Source organism: Canis aureus, chromosome 16 (genome assembly GCF_053574225.1).
Source record: "Canis aureus isolate CA01 chromosome 16, VMU_Caureus_v.1.0, whole genome shotgun sequence".
NCBI classification, from domain to species: Eukaryota; Metazoa; Chordata; class Mammalia; order Carnivora; family Canidae; genus Canis; species Canis aureus.
The window spans coordinates 38,970,937-38,994,696 of record NC_135626.1 but is presented as its reverse complement, the minus strand read 5'-3'; the positions used below and the strand labels follow the sequence as shown (position 1 = coordinate 38,994,696).

General features: G+C 45.2%; 1 protein-coding gene and 2 long non-coding RNA genes across 4 annotated transcripts in view; 2 read left to right on the top strand and 1 right to left on the bottom strand.

Annotated features, from left to right (window-relative positions):
* Positions 1 to 3,590, top strand: part of LOC144286561 (uncharacterized) — a 7,735-nt gene extending 4,145 nt beyond the window's left edge. For both annotated transcript variants that reach the window (XR_013354590.1, XR_013354589.1), the window contains one exon: positions 1,282 to 3,590. This is a non-coding gene — a long non-coding RNA (uncharacterized LOC144286561). The remainder of the gene's footprint in view (positions 1 to 1,281) is intronic.
* Positions 627 to 23,760, bottom strand: LOC144286560 (uncharacterized). Its single transcript, XR_013354588.1, has 4 exons — positions 22,881 to 23,760; positions 10,486 to 10,588; positions 3,343 to 3,497; positions 627 to 1,942 (listed from the first exon to the last, which is right to left on the bottom strand). It is a non-coding gene; the product is annotated as an uncharacterized LOC144286560 (long non-coding RNA).
* The window catches only part of TOP2A (DNA topoisomerase II alpha), a 28,924-nt gene continuing 28,691 nt past the window's right edge, over positions 23,528 to 23,760 (top strand). Inside the window, exon 1 of the mRNA XM_077853137.1 lies at positions 23,528 to 23,689. Within this exon, the coding sequence (XP_077709263.1) occupies positions 23,669 to 23,689 (21 nt within the window). The 5' untranslated portion in view covers positions 23,528 to 23,668. The remainder of the gene's footprint in view (positions 23,690 to 23,760) is intronic.

Sequence of the window (23,760 nt, the reverse complement as noted above, 5' to 3'; positions counted from 1 at the left end):
GAAAGGTTCCAGGTAAGACAGGTACCCAGACCTCTACCCCAGTATCCTTCATCCATCTGCTGGTGCCCATCTGTCCCCCAACATCACTGTCTCAATGAAGCAGGAAAACAGAAATAAGTAGGCCATCCAAGCACCCCACCATCCATGCAACACATATTTACTGGACACTGATTGTATGCAGGCTTTGTGCTACATACTAAGGACACAGAGAGGGCCAAGATCACTCTCTGTCTTCAAGAAGCTCACTGCCTACTGAGGGGAAAGAGGCATACAAAAAAAAATGAATCTAAGAAGTGTGCAGGTGCCCTGGGAGGTGCCATATAGGGCATTGTGGGGACCCAGAGGCACAAGTAATCAGTTCTACATCCAAGGCATGGGAAGACTTCATGGGGAAGGTGACTCATGAACCAATCATCTTCCATGCTTAGAGGAAAAAGCACAGGTACTAGCATCAGGTCCACCTGGATGCTAATCCCACCTTTGCCACTGGACTCACTGGGGAACCTGAAACAAGTTTCTCTGAGCTTCACTCTCTTTACCTGGAAAATGGGGCTTTGTGATAAAGAAAGAAGGTGAGAAGGGGAGAAAGAAAGTAGCTTGTGCAAATCCCCCAGCCTACAGTGGGCACTTAGCATTTATTCCTTCCTACCCTACCCTGTTGGAAAATATAATTCTCCGCAGAGCTGGAGAGCTCCCAGTGCCAGGACCTCTGTTCCCCCCAGCAGACTGGAGACCCTCAGAGGACCGAATTTAGTGTCCTGCCTGGGCATACTGGTGTCCAGGAGAGGCTACATAAAAGGCATAGGATTTGGAGTCGACCTGGGTTCAAGTTGCAGCACAGCCTCTTAAGAGCTGTGTGACCTTGGATACCCACTTAATGTCTTGAAAGGTCATTTCACCCTCTATTTTAAAAAGGAGGAAAAAAAACACCAAAATTCTGAATTCAGTTCTTCAGTGGTTTTTACGTGCTCTTGAAACAAAGATATGACTTTAAAAATTTAACCCTGAAAGCATATAATAATTTTTTTAATTTTTTAAAGAGTTTATTTATTCATTCATCAGAGACACAGAGAGAGAGAGAGAGAGGCAGAGACACAGGTAGGGAGAGAAGCAGGCTTCCCACAGGGAGCCCAATGTGGGGCTCGATCCTGGGACTCCAGGATCATGCCCTGGGCTGAAGGCAGATGCTCAACCAGAGCTACCCAGGCATCCCTCAAAATAAAATTTTAAAAGAGAGTGATTCCACCCATGGAATCACTTTCTCATTGGATTACCCCACAGGATGACTGCAAGAGAAAATGAGATAATGGATAAGAAAGGATTCTGGAACTGGAGAAATTGGATGCAGATGATGCTCATTGGTTTTCTTCACCTGATCGCTGCCCCCTTGAGGACTGAGAGCACCTCCTGGAGTCCCCAGGGGCAGAAACATGGCCCTCCCCCCCACTCATCTTTTCCAGCCCAGGGCTCTACCAGAAAAGGAACCTCTGTGGGGCACCAGGCTGGCTCAATGTGATCAAGATGTGACTCTTGATCTCGGGGTTGGGAGTTCCAGCCCCACGCTGGGTTACTAAAAAATCAACTTTAAAAAAAAGGAAAAAGGGAAAGAATCTCTACCTCCCCCTGGCACCCTTGTCTGTCCCTAAGCCCCTGGGCACCCAGGACGCCAGGAAGATGCTCCTGATGGAGAAGTGAGAAAAGTCTCCACTCCCCAGCCGCTTCTTCCAGCCCACACCCTCGTGGGCTTGTTGCTTAGAGTCTAATTAGCTCCCTTGTTGATCCAGTTTTAAACCTCTATTGGGGGGCAGCCCCGGTGGCACAGCAGTTTGGCACCACCTGCAGCCTGGGGTGTGATCCTGGAGACCTGGGATGGGGTCCCGCGTCGGGCTTCCTGCGTGGAGCCTGCTTCTCCCTCTGCCTGTGTCTCTGCCTCTCTCTGTGTCTATGAATAAATAAATAAAATATTTTAAAAAATAAAAAATAAATAAACCTCTACTGGGTTCAGTCTGGGCTTCTTAGAGAATTGATAGTCCTGCCCTTGTGGGCTTGCCCTAAAAACTCTTGTCTGACAGAGTAGGCAAAATACACATAATAAGGAAAGTTAACACTTAATGAGCACAGGCCATATGCTGGATGGATACAGTCCTAAGTGCTTCACTCGTGTACTTCACAACAATCTCATGAGGACTATCCCTGGACTTCCCACTATGCCTGCATTGAGTAGGGGGGCTCAACCACCCTCCATGTCTGCTGATGCCTGGACCCCAAGTAGAGTATCCTCCATAGTGGCTCCAGGTGTGGGCTGAGAAATAGCACATCAATATAGCTGCCTCCTTGTGCACCAGGGCCCCATACTTGGAGAGAACAGATCAGGAGAGATAGGATCTCCTTAGAGACCCCACAGTGCAAAGGGAAGTCTGGCTCAGAGGCTAGAGCTGGATCCTTCCATCAGGACATGTGGCACCAGAAATGAACACCCAGACAGAGGATGCAGAGAGGAGAGGAGAGCCCATCTGCAGTTGGGCTGGCTGGGATCCAGTTTCATATCTCCAGTCCAACCAGCTCTGCTACTTGCCAGCTTTGTGGTCACTTCCCCTTCCTTGGCTTCAATTTTACTATCTGTAAATGGGGGGGGGGGGGGGCGACTCATTGAATTGTGAACCCCCTTCCAGCTTGGGCAGTCTGGAATCTAGAACCTTTGAAAGTTTTCTGCATAGTCCTAAACCCATGCCAGCATGGCTCCCAACACTCCAGAGTTTGCACTGTTTCTAAGCCAATTGGCACCCATGGAATCTCTTTCTCATTGGCCAAAGCCTGTGTAGGAGACAAGCCAAGTGAATGATGTTAGGTCCTCTGAGAGTTCTGTCACTGCCTAGAAAGGTGACAAGGTTCACTCAAGGCCATACAGCTAGTTAACTAATAGAGCCAAGACTTTAGCTAAATATATTTACTACCTGCTACAGACTTATGCCCTGAGCCATGCTGCCTCTGCTGCCAGAGCATTACCAGTGAGCAATGAGCTAAGGGCTCAAGGAAGGTGGGGGTGGGAGAAGGAAGTACACCCTGGGAGAATCTATGCAGATGACACTTGCAAAAGTACAGATGCAGAGGGGAGTCTGGGAGGAGAGTGACAAATGTTAGGAAGGGGAAATTATTTGCCCTGCCTCCCCTAACAGCTGTTGAGTCCAAGAGCGGGGTACCTGCTTGCCAGGATACCTCTTGGCCTGATAGATAAAAAGCCCAGAATCAGAGTAGACCCCATGTTCTTCACCCACATTCCCTGGAGGACCTCTAGGGCCTGTCTCCTACTCCCCCAACCCTGGAGAACAGAGTACTACTTACCTTTAGAAAATTCCAAAGATAGGACGCCTGGGTGGCTCAGCAGTTGAGTGTCTGCCTTTGGCTCAGGGAGTGATCCCAGAGTTCCGGGATCGAGTCCCACGTCAGGCTTCCTGCATGGCACCTGCTTCTCCCTGTGCCTGTGTCTCTGTCTCTCTCTGTGTGTCTCTCATGAATGAAAGAAAGAAAGAAAGAAAGAAAGAAAGAAAGAAAGAAAGAAAGAAAGAAAGAAAGAAAGTTAGATCCAAAGAGACTCTACCAAGGGACTGCTAAACCCACCCTAAAAATGGCTCTAAGCTTAGAAAGGCCCCACAGAGGAATCCTCAGACTTAGCAAAACCCAAGAAAGAGGCCCTGGGGTCCAGAGAAACCCCCAACATCCAGATACATGTGGGCTCTTATTCCCTGGCTACACAGCTTCTCTTTCCACACCAGCATTAGGAGTTCACAAATTTCCCCAGTCATGCCTCCTCTATATTCTGAGACCTCTCTTCCAGCCCCCTCATCCCATGCCAAGAGCCAGAATCTCCTCACTCCAATCTTTCTGTCTCATCCTTTCTGTCCTCCTCACCCCTGTCCACTTCAGCCAAGCCTTCCTCTTTTCCTTACCCAGGAGAACATCCTGGTCGGAGGGGCCTCCCAAACTTGGTGGTAACCAGGCATCCCAACCCCACTGAGGAAAAGTGGGGAAGGGGCCTCCAGGAAAGGTGAGTGGATTGCAAGAGAGGAAAGAGAAAAGGAGCAACTGTGACCTCCATTCCTCGTCTGCAAAATGGGAATGATACCACACCTACCTCAAAGGGTTGTGATGACAAGTTTACAGAGTGCTTGCTTTTACCTCATTTAACAAATAGATATGGAAAAACATTCTGAGATATCACTTTATGTCCACCAGATTGATAAAAAATTTAAATACTGGGCACCTGGGTGGCTCAGTGGTTGAGCATCTGCCTTCAGCTCGGGGTCATGATCCCAGGGTCCTGGGATCGTGTCCTGCATCGGGCTCCCTGTGGGGAACCTCCTTCTCTCTCTATCTCTATATTTCTCATGAATAGATAAATAAAATCTTCTTTTTAAAAGTTTAAATACTGGTAGTGCTAAGTGTGGAGTAAGGGGACTTTCATATAATGCCTGTAAGAAAACAAATTTGTGCAACTGCTTGGAAACAACCAACAATTCCACCCTGAGATATATACCCATTAGAAATGTGTGTGTGTGTGCATGTGTGTATTCCAAAACACATATATGAGTGTTCATAGCAGCATTATTCAGAATAGCCAAACACTGGGATCAATAGTAGAATTAATAAACCTATAGTTTAATAAATATAGCTATACCAACAACATAGAGAAATTATAGGGCAGCCCTGGTGGCGCAGCGGTTTAGCGCTGCCTGCAGCCTGGGGTGTGATCCTGGAGACCCAGGATCGAGTCCCACATCAGGCTTCCTGCATGGAGCCTGCTTCTCCCTCTGCCTGTCTCTGCCTCTCTCTTCGCTCTCTCTGAATGAATAAATAAATAAATATTTTAAAAAAAAAGAAATTATAGATTGAGCAAAAGATTACTATTGTAGGATTCCATTTACATAGAATTCAAAAACAGGCAAAACTAATCTTTGGTTTTAGAAATCAGGATAGAGTTACTTTTGGGATGAGTGGTGGAAGTAGTCACTTAGAAAGGGCCTCATGGGGTACAGGTGATGTTTTTATTTAGTTACATGGTATATTTACCATATGAACATTCATTGAGCTAAACATTTCTTTTTTCTGCACCATTCTGTATGTACTTTACTTTTATTACTTTAACTTTTTTTTTTAAGATTTTATTTATTTATTCACGAGAGACAGAGAGACAGAGAGACATAGGCAGAGGGAGAAGCAGGCTCCATGCAGGGATCCTGACGTGGGACTGGTTCCTGGGTCTCCAGGATCAGGCCCTGGGCTGAAGGCGGCGCTAAACCGCTGAGCCACCCAGGCTGCCCTACTTTAACTTTTTTAAGAAAAAACTTTTTTTTATTTTTTTAAAGAATGCTGGCTCTCAAGTAGCCTGGCTGGACTGGATTCTTGGCAGTAGGTTTAGGATAAGTTAGCACACCTCTCTATGCCTCAGTATCCTCATCTTTCACATTAAGTGACCATTATACAGAGTGGCTATAAAGATTACATGAATGAATCTGTGTAAAAAACTTGCATTGATGCCTGCTACATAGTAAGTGCCCAGGGTTGGTCATTAGTCATGACCAGCCAAGTGAGTGAGATTAAGAACCTGGAGCCAGGGATGTCTAGGTGGCTCAGTAGATGAGCATCTGCCTTCAGTTCAGGGTATGACCCTGAAATCGAGGTCCTGGAATTGAGTCCCACATCAGGCTACCCACAGGGATCTTGCTTCTCCCTCTGACTGTCTCTGCCTCTCTCTGTGTGTCTCATGAATAAATAAATAAATAAAATCTTTTTAAAAATAATCTGGAACCAAAATGCCTACACTAAAACCTGGATTTGACATTTACTAGCTCTGTGACTTTGGCCAAGTGACATCCTCCCTCTTATCCTTAAATACCCTCAGTTGTAAAGGAGGGCTAATGGCAGCCCAGCCTAATAGGGCTGTATGAGAACCTACAGAGAGAACTTCTCTGTATGCAGAGAGGCACTTAGCACAGTGCCTGCCACAGAGTAAGGCTCAACCATGCCAGGCTTTATTATTATTATCACCATGGTAACCCTATAAATCCATTGTATAGATGGTGCTCCAGGTAGTAAAAAGACTGACTTAAGGTCATATGCAACTAAATGTGATTTAAACCCATTTGTGTGATGATGGAGCCCAGACTCCAACTGGAACCCCACACAATCTCCAGAGGCACCATAGCCTTGAAGAGCTTTGCCCAAACCCAGATAGCACCTCTTCTTCCTGCCAGGTTGCCCTGCTGCGGCTGAAGCTCCTGTCTTCTTGACTCTGGTTGTCAGGGTTCTGTGTGCCCAGAAGCTGTTGTGCCTTCCCTGCCTGCCCAACTTTAGCACCAATCTGATCATTCTGGTACCCTCAGCTGGGGTGCTGGGGATGCAACCCAGAACTCAGGTCTAACCCCAGCTGTGGGAAGAGAGGGTCTCAGAAAGAAGCCATATTGCCCACCAAGCCTTCCATGCCAGAGGCCTCTTCTACAGCAGTCTTTGATTTTCCTTGTCCTAAGAGAGATAAGGATAGCCCTAAAGATGGCTGATGAGAGCTGGAGAGAACTTGGGGGCAAAGGGATAAGGCTGAGGGCCTAGGAAGAAGGGCCATCCTGCCTGGAGCCTCTGATCCACACAGCCCCCACCTTCTCCTCTCCTGAAACCTGGATTCCTCCACCCTCACCCCCTCAGTCCTCACTGTTGCCAGAGGCTTGATGTTTGGAGCCAGTAATCCTCAAGATCTGTGCAGTCTGTTCCTCACCCCCACCCAGTCTTAATGATCTAAAAAGCAGGAGAAGTTGGGCCCTAAGCCAGGGGAAAGCCAGATGGCCTACAATGGAGAATTTTGCCCTCAGGTTGGAGTACACCAGCTGTGAGGCAGAAAGCCCTAGTCCTCTAGTCAAAGCTAAGGGTTCAAATCCCAGCTCCTTCCTGATAAGCCATGTGCCATGGGCTTTTCTCTTTACCATGATGATCCTCAATTTCTTCATCTGTAAAATAGGGATGTCAGTCCCTACTTCACTCCAAAAGGCTGTTAAGGAGGATCAGATGAGGCTACCTATGTAAGTGTAAGGATACATATATATCTGAAAGCAGGTTAACAATTAATGGTGTCATTATTGTGACCTTTTTTGATTCTATGATGCTTTGAGGTGGAAGGATAGAAAGAAGAGGAGAGAGTACTAACAAGCAGAAGGCCAAGAGAGGGAGGTTGCTGAATAAGAAGTAGATGGAAGGCAGAGAAAAATGAATAGATGTGATGAAATGAAGAACCTGGAGCGAGGGGATAGATTTACAAATAGATACGAAACCAAAGATTCCAGTCTAGACTCCCCCTCTCCAGTCATTCCATTCATTCACTCATTCATTTTTCAGATAAAAGAATGGGGCAGGAGCCTCCAGGCTGGACCAGGTGTTAAAGCCTGCATCTAGCCAGAGGCCTTCTGCCAGCAGCACCCAAAGGCTCTCGGAGGGCAATAGGCTGGATGGGGTTATCTCTGCAACTCCAGGTAACCTCTTCCTCAGATCAGACCTCTGGGGTTCAAAAACCAAAGCCAGAGGCAAGGGAGCAGCTAGATCCTAGGAATACCTGTCCCCTCCCCTACATTCACCCTGACTCTTGTTAAGGAATAAGACAGGAACCCAAAAGGACAGAGTTCAGAGAACTAGTTGTTTGATGGTGTTGGAAAACCCACACATCAGAATTGGTGTCAGAGTCACAGGCAGCATTAGGGTAGGGCCCAGAAAGAAAAGAGGAACTCCATCCTTTATGGGGGCTTTATTACAGAAGCAAGATTAATTAAGTTATTGGCCACTGGTGATTGAACTTAATCTCCAGCACCTCTCTCCACCTCAGAGGTGGGGGTTGGAACAGTTCCCACTCTCTGATAACAGAGGTGGCTCCCAGGCAACCAGCCCCCATCTTCAGGTTACCCAGGGGCTTTCTGAAAGTCACTTCATTTTCATAACAAAAAACACCTTTAGAGCTTCAGGCTTAGGATATTCCAAGAGTTTTAGCTCTGTGCCAGGATCAAAGAAAGACCAAATATGTATTTCTTATCACAACATCACACCTCTCAAGAAATTGGGATTTCTGCCAATTTCAGAACTGGGTAGAAAATGACAGGTCTGGGTGACCTCATTCCCTACCAAATTAGGAGTCATATTGGCATTCTCACCACATCCTCCAGGCCAGCTTGCTGTCCCATTGCTGTCACCTGCAGTTATAGCTCTCTCTGGGCCTCAGCTTCCCCATTTGTACATGAGGAGGTTGAACCTGGTAATCTAAGAGCCAGCCTTGTTTTAATCTATGTTCCAAGGAGATCCAACCCTGCTCCTGTCACACCTGCTAAGTGTGTCTGTACTGTTGGGTCCCCTGAATGTCAGGTAATTCCCCTGCCTGTCTGGGTGGGAATTTCAGGAACTTTGGGACCTTCTGGGATGGCAGGGGGCAGGGGGAAATAGGGGAAGAGAAGGAAGATTGAGGAGCTGGAGTGAAATAGAAAAGCTACTCTGGGGATGCCTGGGCTGCTCAGTAGTTGAATGTTTGCCTTCAGCTTGGGGGGGTGGAGGTGGGTGGTGATCCTGGGGTCTGAAGATCAAGTCCCACATCCAGCTCCTTGAATGAAGCCTGCTTCTCCCTCTGCCTATGTCTCTGCCTCCCTGTCTCTCTCTCTCTCTCTCATGAATAAATAAATAAAATCTTTAAAAAAGAAAAGAAAAGCCACTCTGCCATCCCCACTTCCACCTCTACCACATGCCCTTCTGTCCCAACAGGGAGAGCAAGGAGAGAAGAGTACCCCAGCACTGGACTCCTGGCTTTCCTGGTGAAAGGGGCCTATGGGGAGCCAGGGACTCCTAGTCCTCCAGGGTCCCCAGCAATCACTGCCCTTACCTTTGTAAGGAGAATTCAGAAGTAAGGGGTGAATGGTATATGGGTGGGGGGAGGTGAGTGGTAAGTAGACAGTGGGTGGAAAAATGGGTAGATGGTGAGTGGGTGGGAGGGTTTAAGTGGTGGATGGGACTGGCTGGATGGTAGGTGGATGGAGTGAGTAATGGATAAGTGGTAGATGAATGAGAAATGATAGTGATCTTTGGGCAGAAGCCTAATTGAGGGTCCTTGGAATCATGGGGTAGGGTAAAGTTGGCAACAGGAATCTCAAACTGTGAACCCAGATTCCTCCTAAGACAATCTCTATATATGTACCCAAGTACTAGAATCGGCCCTTGAACCCAGAATTAATGATTTTATGGGTGACTCAATTAATGTCCCGTTCCCAGGATATCTCAAATTTCCCTAAATAATCTGAGGGCCATGGGCACTTTCCCATGCACACATTCTACTCCCATCACAGCTTCTGGCTTGGCGCCATTGTCTTTCCCCTACAAGAGTCCCCGACCCCCAAAATATACACTGCCAGCTCTGTGGTTCACCTCCACCCCTCTTGCCTCTCCTCCCAAGTGTAGGATGGAATTGGACCTCCTGGTTCCCCTGGTTGCCAAGGGTTTCCAGAACCCCTGGGACCTCAGGACTACTCTAACCATGAAGACTCCCAGGACCAGCCTGGATATGTAAGGACTGGGACTGATGGGCTCCCAAGAACCTTGGGGACACCAGACCTTCCTGGACGCAGGACTACCCTGGTTCTTCAAGGCTATCAGGCCCAGACGGGCTCCCATGGAGCTCAGGGACGAATGGGGTCCCATGAGCAAGAGTCTCCTCCAGTGGGCACTTGGGTAGTTCAATCAGGCATCTGACTCAATTTCAGCTCAGGTCATGATCTCAGGGTCATAAGATTGAGCTTCACGTCAGGCTCCACAAGCTCTGGGAGTGGAGCCTGCCTAAGATTCTCCCTCTCCCTCTCCCTCTGCTTCTCCTGCCACCTCGTGTGCACACATATTCTCTCTCTCTCTCTCTCTCTCTCTCTAAGAAAGAGTCTCCTCCAGGCCAGCCAAGCCAGCCTGGTCCATCAAGGGGCACCTGGCTGGCTCAGTCAGTAGAACATATGATTCTTGACCTCAGGATTGTGAGTCCAAGCCCCACATTGAGTGTGGAGCCTACTTATAAAAAAAAAAAAATTTTAATTCACCCACCTTAGAATCCCCTCTCCCTTATAAAAAAGAAGAAGAAGATACCCACCCTAGCCCAACTCCTTTATCCCAGGTTCTCCTACAATCTCCATAACATTCTTTTTAACTTCTGGGAACTGCTCACTTGTCACTGAGCTTTTTTAGCCAATTGTCCTTTTGCTATAGCTAGAATGTGAGTTACTAAACATCAACAATTATGCCTTTCTTTCCTCTTCTTCTCTTTCTTTCTTCACTCCCTCCTTCCTTTTCTTTAGTGACCTCTCCCCCATTCTTCCCTACATCCTTTCCTACAATAAATGTGCTCACATGTAAAAGAGTGTCCACACATCCTGTATGGTCTTGGGCTGATACATAATATATATGCTCAGTAACATGTGTTGATTCACTCACCATCTACCTCACCTCCATTGGGATCTGTCTCCCCTTGGGGGTCTTCCCCTGGGGCTGAATCATTTGTCTCATCCTGTATCCTTCCCTCCTCCTCGGTACAGAACTAAAAGTGAGAGAGAGGTACAATAAGTGTCCCAGTTTTGCCTGGAGAAAGAGGCTTGCAGGGACCTCCTAGAGCCCCGGGTCCAAATGGAAAGATTACTATGTTTAGATGGCTCTCCCTGAGAGAATAAGCCAGAGCATCCCTCTTTCGTGGCTGTTCTCCCTCTTTCTGTTCTACCTCCTCTTCCTCCCTGAAGGGATATCCTCATAAATGCCTCTCAATCTCACCTTCCATCAGTAATTCCTTTAGCTTCGAGGAGGTAGTGCATATAGAACTGGGAATTGAAAAAAAAAAAAAAGAACTGGGAATTTTATGTAATCTTGGACATGTCACTTCTTACATGTCAGTGAAGCCTATGAAAATATTTTCATTTTCTTTGGATAAAAGATTCCAGATACCTCCCTTACCTTTTCTTTTCTCATCTGTTTGCTCAGTATTTAAGATTTAAGTCATCGGCAATACCCTGCCATTCTCTCATTCCTTCACCTATTCCACCTCTCTCAAAGTGCTCGGACATGAGTGGATGCTCTTCCCTCCCCTTCCCTTCTGCCCCCAGGACCACCGTCACTACTGCCCAAGACATACCTTCTGCCTCCTCATAGAACCAAGTAATAGAAGTAGGAGAGTATCTACAGAGACCCTTTGTGACTCCTCTGTCTGTACTTCAGACAGAGCTTTAAGTCGATCTACACCTCTCTGCTGAGCTCAGGTAAGACACACCTATGTAGAAGCACCTCACCTGTCCCCAGCCCTAGCTTACCCTACCCTTGAAAGTGATATGGGAAGAGCAGAACATCTAAGAGAAGGGTTGGAGGCAAGGGGCTTGTGAATGAGGTTGCCTGGGCTTTCTCTTTACCCACTCGTTAGGAGCAAGGTTAATTCACCCTAGTGCAGAATTTTCCTCCTCCCCTTTCACCTCATGGGGATACAGCCTTATTCCAGAAAAATCTCCTTTAGTAGGACTCTTGCAGTTGACCCCTTCTTCCCCTTCTGGGTTTTCATTCCATCAGCTCCCTCACTGAGTCTTTGAGCTCAAAGGTGCAAAAGCCCTGGGACAGCCCCAGCATCCCCAAGGGCAGCCCAGCCAATGTCATCAATGGGTACTGAGTCTTCAACTGAATCCCAAGGGGATGAAGCAAAATGTTGGCACAGTGGATCCTGGCTTCCAGGGAGTAGTAAACAGGCATGTGTGGACCTTTCCTTTCACTTTGGGGTTTGATTTTAGTGGCTGTCCTTCCATAGTTGAAAACTCCTGCATAAGGGGGCTGTTGCTGGGTATGCTGCCCCCAGGTGGACAGTGATATTACAGATAGCATTCACAGAGGGTCTTCTGGGGAGTGGGCATTGTACTAGGTGCTGAGGTTTCCAAAGGCAAAACCCTACCTTGGGAAGAGCTTGTGGTCTGAAGAGGGAACTTGCAGGTAAACACACCGTGATCAGTGTTATGTAACAAAGAGAAATGTACTGGATGCCAAGAAAGCAGAGAGGAGCCTGGAGGACATGGTGGTTAGGGAGAACTTCAAAGGGAAGTGATGTTGGATCTGTGTCTTGAAAGATAAGTAGAATTTTACAATCTTGAGGAAATTACCTAACCCCTCTAATCCTCAGTTTCCTTAGTATAAAGAGTTGGTAAAAAGATTAGGGGGGAAATTACGTAAAGTGCTTATTACCGTGTCTAGTACATAATTGGCACTCAGAAATTTATTTGTAATGTGATTTATTTTTATGAATTGGCTCTGATAGGGGGGTCCAGCAGGTCTGCAGTCAGTAAGATTCTTGTGAGATTTCTGTACCAGGCCTGAGACAGAATTCTTTCTTTTCTGAGAAACCTCCATATTTTTTTTTCTCCTACAACCTTCAACTGATTGGAGGAAGCCCACCAGCATTACTCAGGCATTATAGAGGCATTACAAGCCTTTTTTTCTTAAAGTCAGCTGATTTTAAGTGCCAATTACATCTACAAAATACCTTCACCACAACATCTAGATTACTGTTTGGCCAAACTACCAGATACCATGACACAACCAAGCTGACACAGAAAATTAACCATCATAGAAGTCATTCCAAGCAGAGGCTACTCCAGACAGGGACTATGTTACATTTTTCTGCTTGGTTATGCTTTCTGAAAAATCACTCTTTGTTAAACTACTAAAATACTAGTGTTAAATAGGACTATATTTGAATATGATAAACAATTTAGAGTACATTTACAGAAACATAAACTCCTAGGTAAAATCTTAAAGTCAGAAGGGATCTTTTTTTTTTAAGATTTTATTTATTTCCTCATAGAGAGAGAGAGAGAGAGAGGCACAGGCAGAAGAAGAAGCAGGCTCCATGCAGGAAGCCCGACGTGGGACTCAATTCCGGGTCTCCAGGATCACAACCCAGGCTGCAGGAGGCGCTAAACCGCTGTGCCACTAGGGCTGCCCCAGAAGGGATCTTATAGCTTATTGAGTCCAACCCTCACTGTGGAGAGAGCTCTCTTACAACATACCTAGAAAATGGTCATCTAGACTCTTCAACATTCCAGTGGTAGAAGTCCCTATGTCCTAGGTATGTCCATTCTTGAACAGCTCTACTTGGAAACTCTGTCTTTACCTGGCACTTTCTCACATCAGCACATGTACTATTAATTGTTCCTTTTTGGGATCCCTGGGTGGCGCATCGGTTTAGCGCCTGCCTTTGGCCCAGGGCGCGATCCTGAAGACCCGGGATTGAATCCCAAGTCGGGCTCCCGGTGCATGGAGCCTGCTTCCCCCTCTGCCTGTGTCTCTGCCCCTCTCTCTCTCTCTCATTCTCTCTCTCTCTCTCTCTCTCTCTCTCTGTGACTATCATAAATAAATAAAAATTTTTTTAAAATTGTTCCTTTTTACTTATTAAAGACAAATCTTAACCTAGATGTTTCCCATCCTTGAATAAAATATATCCTTACTTGCCCTAAATGTTTATCAGATCAAAATTCTTTCTTTTTTAATCTGTTAATTTTTGAATTTCAGATAATTAATATACAGTGTTATATTAGTTTCAAGTATACAATATAGGGATTCAATAATTCTACACAATACTCAATGCTCATCACAATAAGTGTACTCTTAATCCCCTTCACCTATTTCACACATCCTCTCTCCTTTCCCCTCTGATAACCACCAGTTTGTTCTCTATAGTTAAAAATCTGATTTTTGGGGGATCCCTGGGTGGCGCAGCGGTTTGGCGCCTGCCTTTGGCCCAGGGCACGATCCTGGAGACCCCGGATGGAATCCCACATCGGGCTCCCGGTGCATGGAGCCTGCTTCTCCCTCTGCCTGTGTCTCTGCGCCTCTCTCTCTCTGTGACTATCATAAATAAAAGAAAATAAAAAAAAAATCTGATTTTTGGGGGACGCCTGGGTGGCTCAGCAGTTGAGCATCTACCTTCAGCTCAGGGTGGGATCCTGGTCCAGGGATCAAGTCCCACATTGGGCTCTCTGCAAGGAGCCTGCTTCTCCCTCTGTCTATGTCTCTGCCTCTCTGTGTGTGTTTCTCATGAATAAATAAATAAAATCTTTTTTTTAAATCCAATTTTTTGTTCATCTCTTTTTTCTTTAAGTTATTTTGTTTCTTAAATTCCACATATGAGTGAAATCATAAGGTATTTCTTTTTCTGACTGACTTACTTCACTTAGCATTATACCCTCTAGATCCATCCATGTTGTTGTAAATGGCAAGATTTCCTTCTTTTTATGCCTGAGTAATATTCCTCTGTGTGTGTGTGTGTGTGTGTGTGTACTACATTTTCTTTATCCATTCATCTATAGATAGGACACTTGAGTTGCTTCCATATTTTGTTTATTGTAAATAATGCTACAAGAGACACAGGGCACATATATCTTTTCAAATTAGTGTTTTTGTATTCTTTGGGTAAATACTCAGTAATGGAATTCCTGAATCATATAGTAATTCTATTTTCAATTTTTTGAGGAAACTCCATACTGTTTTCCACAGTCGCTGCTTCAGTTTGCATTCTCACTAACAGTGCATGAAGGTTCCTTTTCCTTCACATCCTCACCAAAACTTGTTGGTTTCTTGTGTTTTCAATTTTAGCCATTCTGACAGTTGTAAGAAGATATCTCATTGTGGTATTGATTTGCATTTCCTTGATGATTAGTGATGTTGAGCTTCTTTTCATGTGTATGTTGGCCATCTGTACGTCTTTTTTGGAGAAATGTTTTTTCATGTCTTCTGCCCATTTTAATTAGATTATTCAGGGTTTTTTGGTGTTCGGTTGTATAAGTTCTTTATATATTTTGGATACTAACCCTATATCAGATATATCATTTGCAAATATCTTCTCCCACTCAGTAGGTTGTCTTTTTGGGTTTTTAGTTGTTGTTGTTGTTGTTGTTGTTGTTGTTGTTGTTGATTCCTTTGCTGTGCTCTTGTAGGATCTTTTTCTTGTATAAGCTTTTTTTTTTTTTATGTTGTCCTGATAGTTTATTTTTGCTTTTGTTTCCCTTTCCTTAGGAGACATACCTAGAAAAATGTTGCTATGGCCAATGTCAGAGAAATTACTATCTGTGCTCTCTTCTAGGATTTTTATATATAAGGTCTTATATTTAGGTCTTTAATCCATTTTGAGTTTACCATATATGGTGTGGGAAAGTGGTCCAATTTCATTCTTTTGCATGTTGTTGGTCCAGTTTTCCCAACACCATTTGTTGAAGAAACTCTTTTTCCCATTGCATATTCTTGTCTCCTTTGTCATAGATTAATTGAGCGTATAGTCATAAGTTTATTTCTGGGCTTTCTATTCTGTTCCATTTATCTACATGTCTATTTTTTTTTAAGATTTATTTTTGAAAAAAAATAAGATTTATTTTTGAGAGAGAGCATGAGCACAAGTGGAGCGAGAGGCAAGAGAGAATCTTCTCACAGACTCCCCACTGAGCATGAAGCCTGATGCAGGGCTTAATGACCAATGAGATCATGACCTAAACCCAAACCAAGAGTCAGATGCTTAACCAACCAAGTCCCCAGGAGCCTCATCTATATGTCTATTTTTATGCTATTTTGGTTATTACAGCTTTGTAGTATATCTTGAAACCTGGGATTGTGATACCAAAATTTATTTCTTAAATATTCAAAGTGGCTCAGTGGTTGAGAGTCTGACTTTGGCTCAGAGCATGATCTTGGGATCCTGGATGGAGTACCGCATCGGACTCCCTATATGGGGACCCTGCTTCTCCTCTACCTATGTCTCTGCCCCTCTCTCTCTGTGTGTCTCTCATGAATGAATAAATAAATTTTTTTAAAATATATTCAAAGGGCTTCAAAACAGCTTAATTTCAAAAGCCCTTTGAAATGTAGGCTTTCTCCTATTGCAGTCTCTAGTTCTTCTAGTAAGAAAATGACTAACTACCTCCTCCAACTGACAGTCTTCTCTGTACTCTGTAAAATTCCCATATTTCTGCTTCCGTAGCTTCTTGCTTTTCATTATCAAGAGGGAAGAGAGAGAAATGTGTAATCAGCCTTTAATTGCAGGTCTTTGAGAAATACCATGATTTTATTCAATCCCAAACAGAAGGGTACAGCTTTCTATTTTCTTCAAGTAAGTAATGTTCTACCTCTACTCCACCCCCTTCCAACTCACATGGTCTCTCAGATCCCCTGTGAAGGGAGCTCTGTAGACCCAAACCTGGCCTTGGTGGCTTTGGAGTATCAGTAGAAGGGACAGCTGTCAGATTAGCGTCAGACAGAAGACATTTCAGAAATGTACTTTTTTTATTCCTCTTCCTAGGTGGAGGAGTCTGACACAGATCTTCAGTGATGACCTTCTGTGCTCCAGAGTGACCAAGTAAACTGTGAAAATTCAGGTTGCCTGACTATCAAGAGATTTGGTCTGCCTCCCCTTCTTGGTGTGAGAACCCAAGAGAATAGAGAGACCCAGTCCTGGCCTCTGTTGTCAGATCAGAGGGCCTCCCTGGCATGTTCCTTTTACCACTACTATTCTGTGGGGTATAGAGGAAGGATGTGGGGAGCTGGAAAGTGGGGATAAGGGAGTAGGGAGGGGTTCATGGCTGTGTTTGCCCAGGTTTTATTGACCAAGCCTCCAGCAGGCATAGACACCAAGTATAAGCTGCAACTCCAGCAGCTGCCATTAGCAGCCACTGATGCTAGGGAGAAGCTAGGGAGTCTTGCAGCACTGGCAGAGATCTAAAGTCAGATCAGCCATGCTGCTAGGCCAGGAAAGAGGGGTGAAGGATGTCACATAAAGAGCGGAAATAATCAGAGATCATTCTCCTCCCCCCCCCCAGACACCATGGCCCAGCCCCTAGTGGGCTTAAGCTTCTATACGGCCTTGAGCTGGGTACTGGTGAGGAATGAAGCCAAATGATTCAAACCAACTCAATGCACGAAAGTCATATTTGGAATTACACAGTGTTAGAACTAGAAGTGCCCTTAACAATCATTTGCCCAGGCTTTGTTTGTTTGTTTTTTTGTTTAATGTAAGTAGTCAATGATGATTTTCAAATGAAGTCTTACACAGAACAAAACTCTTACATAGAACATAAAAAGACAAAAGTGGAGCTGCTCTGGATTGGAGAACCCTGGTGTCACCTCCTCAAACTGCCTCCCCCACACCCACGATCACCTCTCTAATACTCTGCGGAAGGCATTTTGCTGGGCTACCTAGACTTCAGTTTACAGGTAGAGAAACAGGCCTATAGAGAGGAAGGGATTTACTCAAGGCCATGCAACTAGTAACAAAAGAGTTGGGCTACAACTTCCCACCATAACGCACTGTCCCTCAATTTGGCCCAAAGACTGTGTTTCTTTATAGAGAGTCTTGCCACTGGATTCACTTAAACTGCAATTTCCCTAGTTATTGAAAAATCTATATCTATGAAACTTACATTCTCACACAAATTTGTACAGACAAGTAAGCTTTGCCTTTAGTGCAGTGGGGAAAAGGGACAGGGGTGAGAAGGGCAGAGGGCATGGAAGAAAACAAATACTTAGTCACATAGAAAAAGGTAATGAACACACAGAATTATCAAGATCCACAATTACTGAGGGAAATCTTTTAAATTGTGTTTATTTAAGCTCACTTCTTACACTATAAAAATAAATGTCTATAATTTCTAATTTTCAAATAAGATAGAAAGGAAAATATGAAGTTTTCCTCCCTTTCCACTATTTACAATTTCTTCCAGAGTTGTTCAATGCATACATAAATATTTACCCAGATTGTTCTACACACTATTCTTCACCTCAGTTTTTTATTTTTATTTATTTATTTATTTATTTATTTTTCACCTCACTTTTTTAAAGCTAAATATATCTTAGTGATATTTCTCTATCAATACCCCTAGACCAACTTCATTATCTTTAATAGCTGCATATTATTAACCTTAAAAATAAAACTGTCAGTTATTTTACCAGCAGAAAAGTTTATTCAGGAATAGCAGAGAACTGCAATTTAGGACAAGCAAGTCCAAAGAACAAAGTAGAGGATTGCTCCTTTATAGAGGGAGGATCATTAGAAACAAAAAGTCCATTGGAGCAAAATGGGGTTCCTAACAGCTTTTCTTTGACTGAATTCTGAATCTCTCATTGACTAGGCTGTTGTTACTGGAAGGGGAGAAAATCTTTCTTCCTCCAACTGGGGTAGTAAAGAAGTAGCTATAGTATGGATTTGCAAGGTACCTCTCTTCCTGTTGGGGTCTGCAACTGATGAGGAAAGGTAGGATGTGAGAGCTCCCCCTTCTGGCTTCCTAACTCCATTTTAGTGAGATTTCCCTTTACTAATTTTCACAATATCGTTCCACTCCAGCTACCAGTTCTTTTCTTTCTTTTTTTTTTTTTTACCAGTTCTTTTCTAACAAAAACAATATTGCAATAATTTTATATACACACACAATTGCGGGAGTGTATCAGTATTCCTAGATGTTGTTACTGAGTCCAAAGGTGTGTGCACTTTTAAAATGTTGATAGATACTGGACTGCCAGACTGCTGAGGGAAACCCCTGAGCGGACTTACTGGGGACTAATCTCTGGTCTTTTTTTTTTTTTTTTAAAGTATTTTTTATTTATTTATTTTTATTTTTTTAAAGATTTATTTATTTATTTATTTATTTATTTATTTATTTATTTATTCACAGAGAGCGAGAGAGAGGCAGAGACACAGGCAGAGGGAGAAGCAGGCTCCACGCAGGAAGCCTGACGTGGGACTCGATTCCGGGACTCCAGGATCACACCTCCGGCTTCAGGCGGCGCTAAACCGCTGCGCCACCGGGGCTGCCCAAGTATTTTTTATTTAAATTTAACTTGCCAACATATAGTATAACACCCAGTGCTAATCTCTAGTCTTGAGTTCATCCTCACTGTAACCTCCTTTGCTTACCTCCCAGCTCTGTTTGGTGACCCTCACTGTCCCTTTGCCTGGGGCCATTAATGATCCAAGAAACACACCTGCAGTGCCACCAAGAGGGAGAAGCTGAGCTCCATGGGACATTTCGGGCTTTCCTGGCCTCCTCCAACCCAAAGCTGGTATCCCTGGTAAAAAGAACTCATGGGACAATACCCCAGACCCTGGACCAGCCCAGCTCATATAGGAACTCCCAGTGAGCTCCAGCCTAACCAGCTCTATCCCCCAAAATTTAGAGCCACACTGTCAGCCCAGCTCCCTTCACTCAGTCAGCCAGCTAGAGGGAAGAAATAATCCACTTTCAAAAGGAACTCCTACGTGAAGGATGGAGACACAGCTCCTTTAGGACCTCCTCCCCCTGTTGCCCATTGGAGAGACAGAAAACACAAATACCCTTCTTTGGGACGCCCGGGTGGCTCAGTGGTTTAGCGCCTGCCTTCAGCCCAGGGCATGATCCTGAAGTTCCAGGATCGATTCCCCATTGGGCTCCCGGCAAGGAGCCTGCTTCTCCCTCTGTGTCTCTGCCTCTCTTCTCTGTGTGTGTGTGTGTGTGTGTGTGTGTGTCTCATGAATAAATAAAATCTTTAAAAAAAATGCCCAAAGAAAACCAAAAAATATTTATCAAAGGAACTCATCCGCATTTGCAAATATACTCCAAACAACTGGAAGAAGCCTTGAAAAAAAAGGGTCTAAAAGGACTCCCTAGGGATCCCTGGGTGGCGCAGCGGTTTGGCGCCTGCCTTTGTCCCAGGGCGCGATCCTGGAGACCCGGGATCGAATCCCACGTCGGGCTCCCAGTGCATGGAGCCTGCTTCTCCCTCTGCCTATGTCTCTGCCTCTCTCTCTCTCTCTCTCTGTGTGTGACTATCATAAATAAATAAAAAAAAAATTTAAAAAATAAAAAAAATAAACCTAGTATTTAAAAAAAAAAAAAAAAAAAAAGACTCCCTAAACAGGGGAATTTTGAATTGGTTTTGGAGGAGATGACTTGGAGAATCAACAACAGAAGTAGTTGTTGGGGAAGATCTTGAAAAGGAGTAGAGGTAGTAACTGCTAACATGTTTCGAGTATTTATTATTTGCCAAGCAATCCACTAAGCACTTTACACGTGTTATCTCCCCTATGCGGAGGTACTCTCATTATCCCCATTTTAGGTAAAGAAATGGAGACACCCTGAAACTAAGTGACTTGCCAAGGTCATACACTCAGCCAAGTACTGTGGCCAGGAGTATGAATCTAGTACTTAATGTTGCCCCTAGGTAGGGGTAGGGATGAGGACAAGGCACAGAGTAGCTGGTTTGGACCCCCTATAAAGTTGGGGTGGTGGTAATGAGGATGTGGTAGCTTCCCCCTGGCCCACTGAAGCCCCTGGAACTGACTCCCAACCCCCTGTTGCCTCCCAGGAGTAGTAGCTAGCAGGCACCTGCAATTCGCTCTGTGGACAATGCCTCCCAGGCCCACCCGTCTCAGACTTCCCTGTAGGGATCCCTGGGTGGTGCAGCAGTTTAGTGCCTGCCTTTGGCCCAGGGCGCGATCCTGGAGACCCGGGATCGAGTCCCACGTCGGGCTCCCGGTGCATGGAGCCTGTTTCTCCCTCTGCCTATGTCTCTGCCTCTCTCTCTCTCTCTGTGTGACTATCATAAATAATAAATAAATAAACAAATAAATAAATAAATAAATAAGACTTCCCTGTAGAACATCCTGTGATGGGCTCTGAAAAGGAGAGGGGTTGACAAAGAAACAGCTTGTGTCCTAAAGAGAAGCCCCACCCCCAACCGCACTCCCACAAGACCATCCTGCTAGAGGGCAGGATGTCCATACTGTCCTAAGCGCTTTCATATCTCATTTAACCCTCTGTACTTTTAATAAAGGATGATGACATGGGGAAACTGAGGCTCAGGAAGGTTTGTTTTGTTTCTTTCTGTTTTTTGGGGGTTGTTTTGTTTCATTTTGTTTTTTATTCAAGCATTTGTGACTCCAGAATCTTTTTGACTCCACAGTTCTGCTTCTGGGTTTTTGGAACAGAGCCTTACACAATCAGGGTCAAGCTAAACTGCAGGATCCCAGAAAATAGGACTGGAGCTGTTTATTAAATTCCAAGCATGCCTCATCCCCAAGCATGGGGATGTACCCCAGGATGAGCTACAGGGTAGAAGCCAAGAAAGGCAGAGACTAGGCTCCCATCCTACCCCTACCATGTGGGATCTCTGTGTTCCAGGAGGTGGAAGGCAGAATGGCTGGTCTCTGTCAGGACCATCTTTCTGTTCTGAGGAGACTTGAGAATGAGAGCTGCCCTGGAGCCCAGGGCCTGGTCAGCCTTTTGGATGGGCAGAAGCTACTGGATTGGGTAGGCTTCCCTACAATTACTCTGAGACCCGGAGTGATCCTGTGCATTGGAGGTTGCCTATCCATTTCAACAGATGCGGTGAGGAGAATGGAATGAAACACTTGGAATTACTGGAGGCCAGGTGAAAAAAACCACCCTAGCCCACAGGCTACCTCCATCCTCTACCTCCTGTAACATCACCCCGAACCCCCCACCCCACCTCCACACTACCCTTTCTTGGGGCTTTGCTGGCAGAGTAGGCATTGGATATGCTGGGGTGATTTAACAATTGGTTGACGTCTGCTAAGAAATTAAATAGAAGGTGTAAGTAAATGTGCATTTACTTATACTATAGGTAATTATTTGCTACTTGTTTTTTTTTTTTAAGATTTTTTATTTATGTATTCACGAGAGACACAAAGAGAGAGACATAGGCAGAGGGAGAAGCAGGCTCCACGAAGGGAGCCCACTGTGGGACTTGATCCTAGGACCCCAGGATCACGCCCTAAACCGAAGGTAGATGCTCAACTGCTGAGCCACCAGGCATCCTGCTGTTTAATGTTTAAATGATAAACTTTCTTAGCTTACATTATGTGGGTAAACGCTTTAATTGTTCCAGAAATTATATAGAATACCCCAAATTTTAATATATCCTAGTATACAACATCATCACTTAAAATTCTATTAAAATGTTGCATGTCACAAAAAAAAAATTTTTTTTTTTTTAATAGGGCATCTGAGTGGCTCAGTGGTTGAGTGTCTGCCTTTGGCTCAAGTTGTGATTCCAGGGCCTGCTTCTCCCTCTGCTTATGTCTCTGCCTCTCTGTGTGAGTCTCTCATGAATAAATGAAAATAAGGTCTTTTAAAAATAAACAATTTGTTAACCTCTTTTAGATTTCTTTTAGAAGGGGGGAAAAAAAAGATAGTCACCAATTGTCACACCAGGGTACGGGAGATTCCTGCTTCCTGATTCTGATGCTATTAGCCCACTATTTTAAACGCCTTACATTTATCCCAGGTAATCCTCACACAACTCTAAGGTACTAGTATCATTTTTATCCTCTTTTTTCAGTGGAAAAAACAAGCGCCAAGCGCCTGCCTCCATCAAGACCACATGACTGGCAAATTGTCCAGCGGGGATAGAAACTCAGGTTATAACGATTGGAAGGAGGTGGCTCAGAGGACAAAAATAGCAGTCATTCAAATTGTGCAGTTATTTTTTCAAGCAGTTTGGGGCGGGTGGGGAGGAACACATTCTTTTGTCATTTTAACATTGTGGATTAACAAGGACAGAATAAACCCGCTTAAACATCTACGGGGCAGAATTAAAAAAAAAAAAAAAAAAACCCACCACCCAACTTCGGTCTTTGGAATGTTCTCGTCAGATGTGAACACCTTTTCCTGGATAGCAGAATTCAGGGAATTTAACAGACGGAAGCAAAAGTAACAGGCAGCAGGACATCCCACCGGCTTTCGGAAGGAAAAATTTCCTAGACTAATGGCCCCTAAACCCCCATTCTCCGCTCCTGAGGTGATAACTACAAACTACTCTTCTTGACTGACCGGCTTGCAGCCCAACGCCGCTCCACTGGGGCATTTGAATGCTGCTCTCCATTTTGTGCGGCCTCTCTTCTATTATACCCCAAAACCACAAAGGTAGCACTCTAGTTTCTTCGAAAACAAATTCTTGGGAGGGGAGGTTGAGGCAGGCGCCAGCATCTGTCCGCGTTACCAAGTCGCCAGGCTGCCTGTCCAGAAAGCCGGCGCTCAGTTTCCCCAGGAAAAAGAAGCTCGGATTCCCCTTCCTCTCGCTAAAAACCCTCAGGACGGAAGACGCTTTATAGAGTTCAGGAATCTGAAAGAAGTTAGCAGGGCCTGTGGAATGCTTCCCCTTCTTCCTTCTCCCCGAGCCCGCACCTCAGAAACCCCTCCCCGCTTGCATCCGGAGTCTCTTCAAAGTTGCAGGCTCTGAGGGAACAAGTAAGCCCCCCGCCATTGGCCAGTGTCCCTGTCAATCTCTACGCTACGCCTCCGAGCGGTGCCTTTTGGAACCGCTCTAGTCCCGCCCCCCTGCCTAATTGGTTTGTTCAAACAGGCCCCCGCCCAACTCAAGCGCTCATTGGTGTAAATAAAAAGTCAGCTGCGATTGGTTCCTCGGGACGGAGTCGGTGAGAGCGAGTCAGTGATTGGCTTATCTGGTTTGGGCGGGCTACAGGGAGGTTCAAACGCGACTGGAGGAGCTCTTCTAACCGACGGGAGTCTGTGGAGAAGAGGCTCGCTCCGTGGTGGTCTCGGGGGTCCTGCCGGTTTAGTCGCTTGCAGGGTTCTCGAGCTCCTTCACGACCGTCACCATGGAGGTGTCACCACTGCAGGTACAGCTCGCGGAAGGGGCAGGTCGTGGATCCTCAGCGCGGCCCGGCATCTCTCTGGCTGCCCGGGAAGG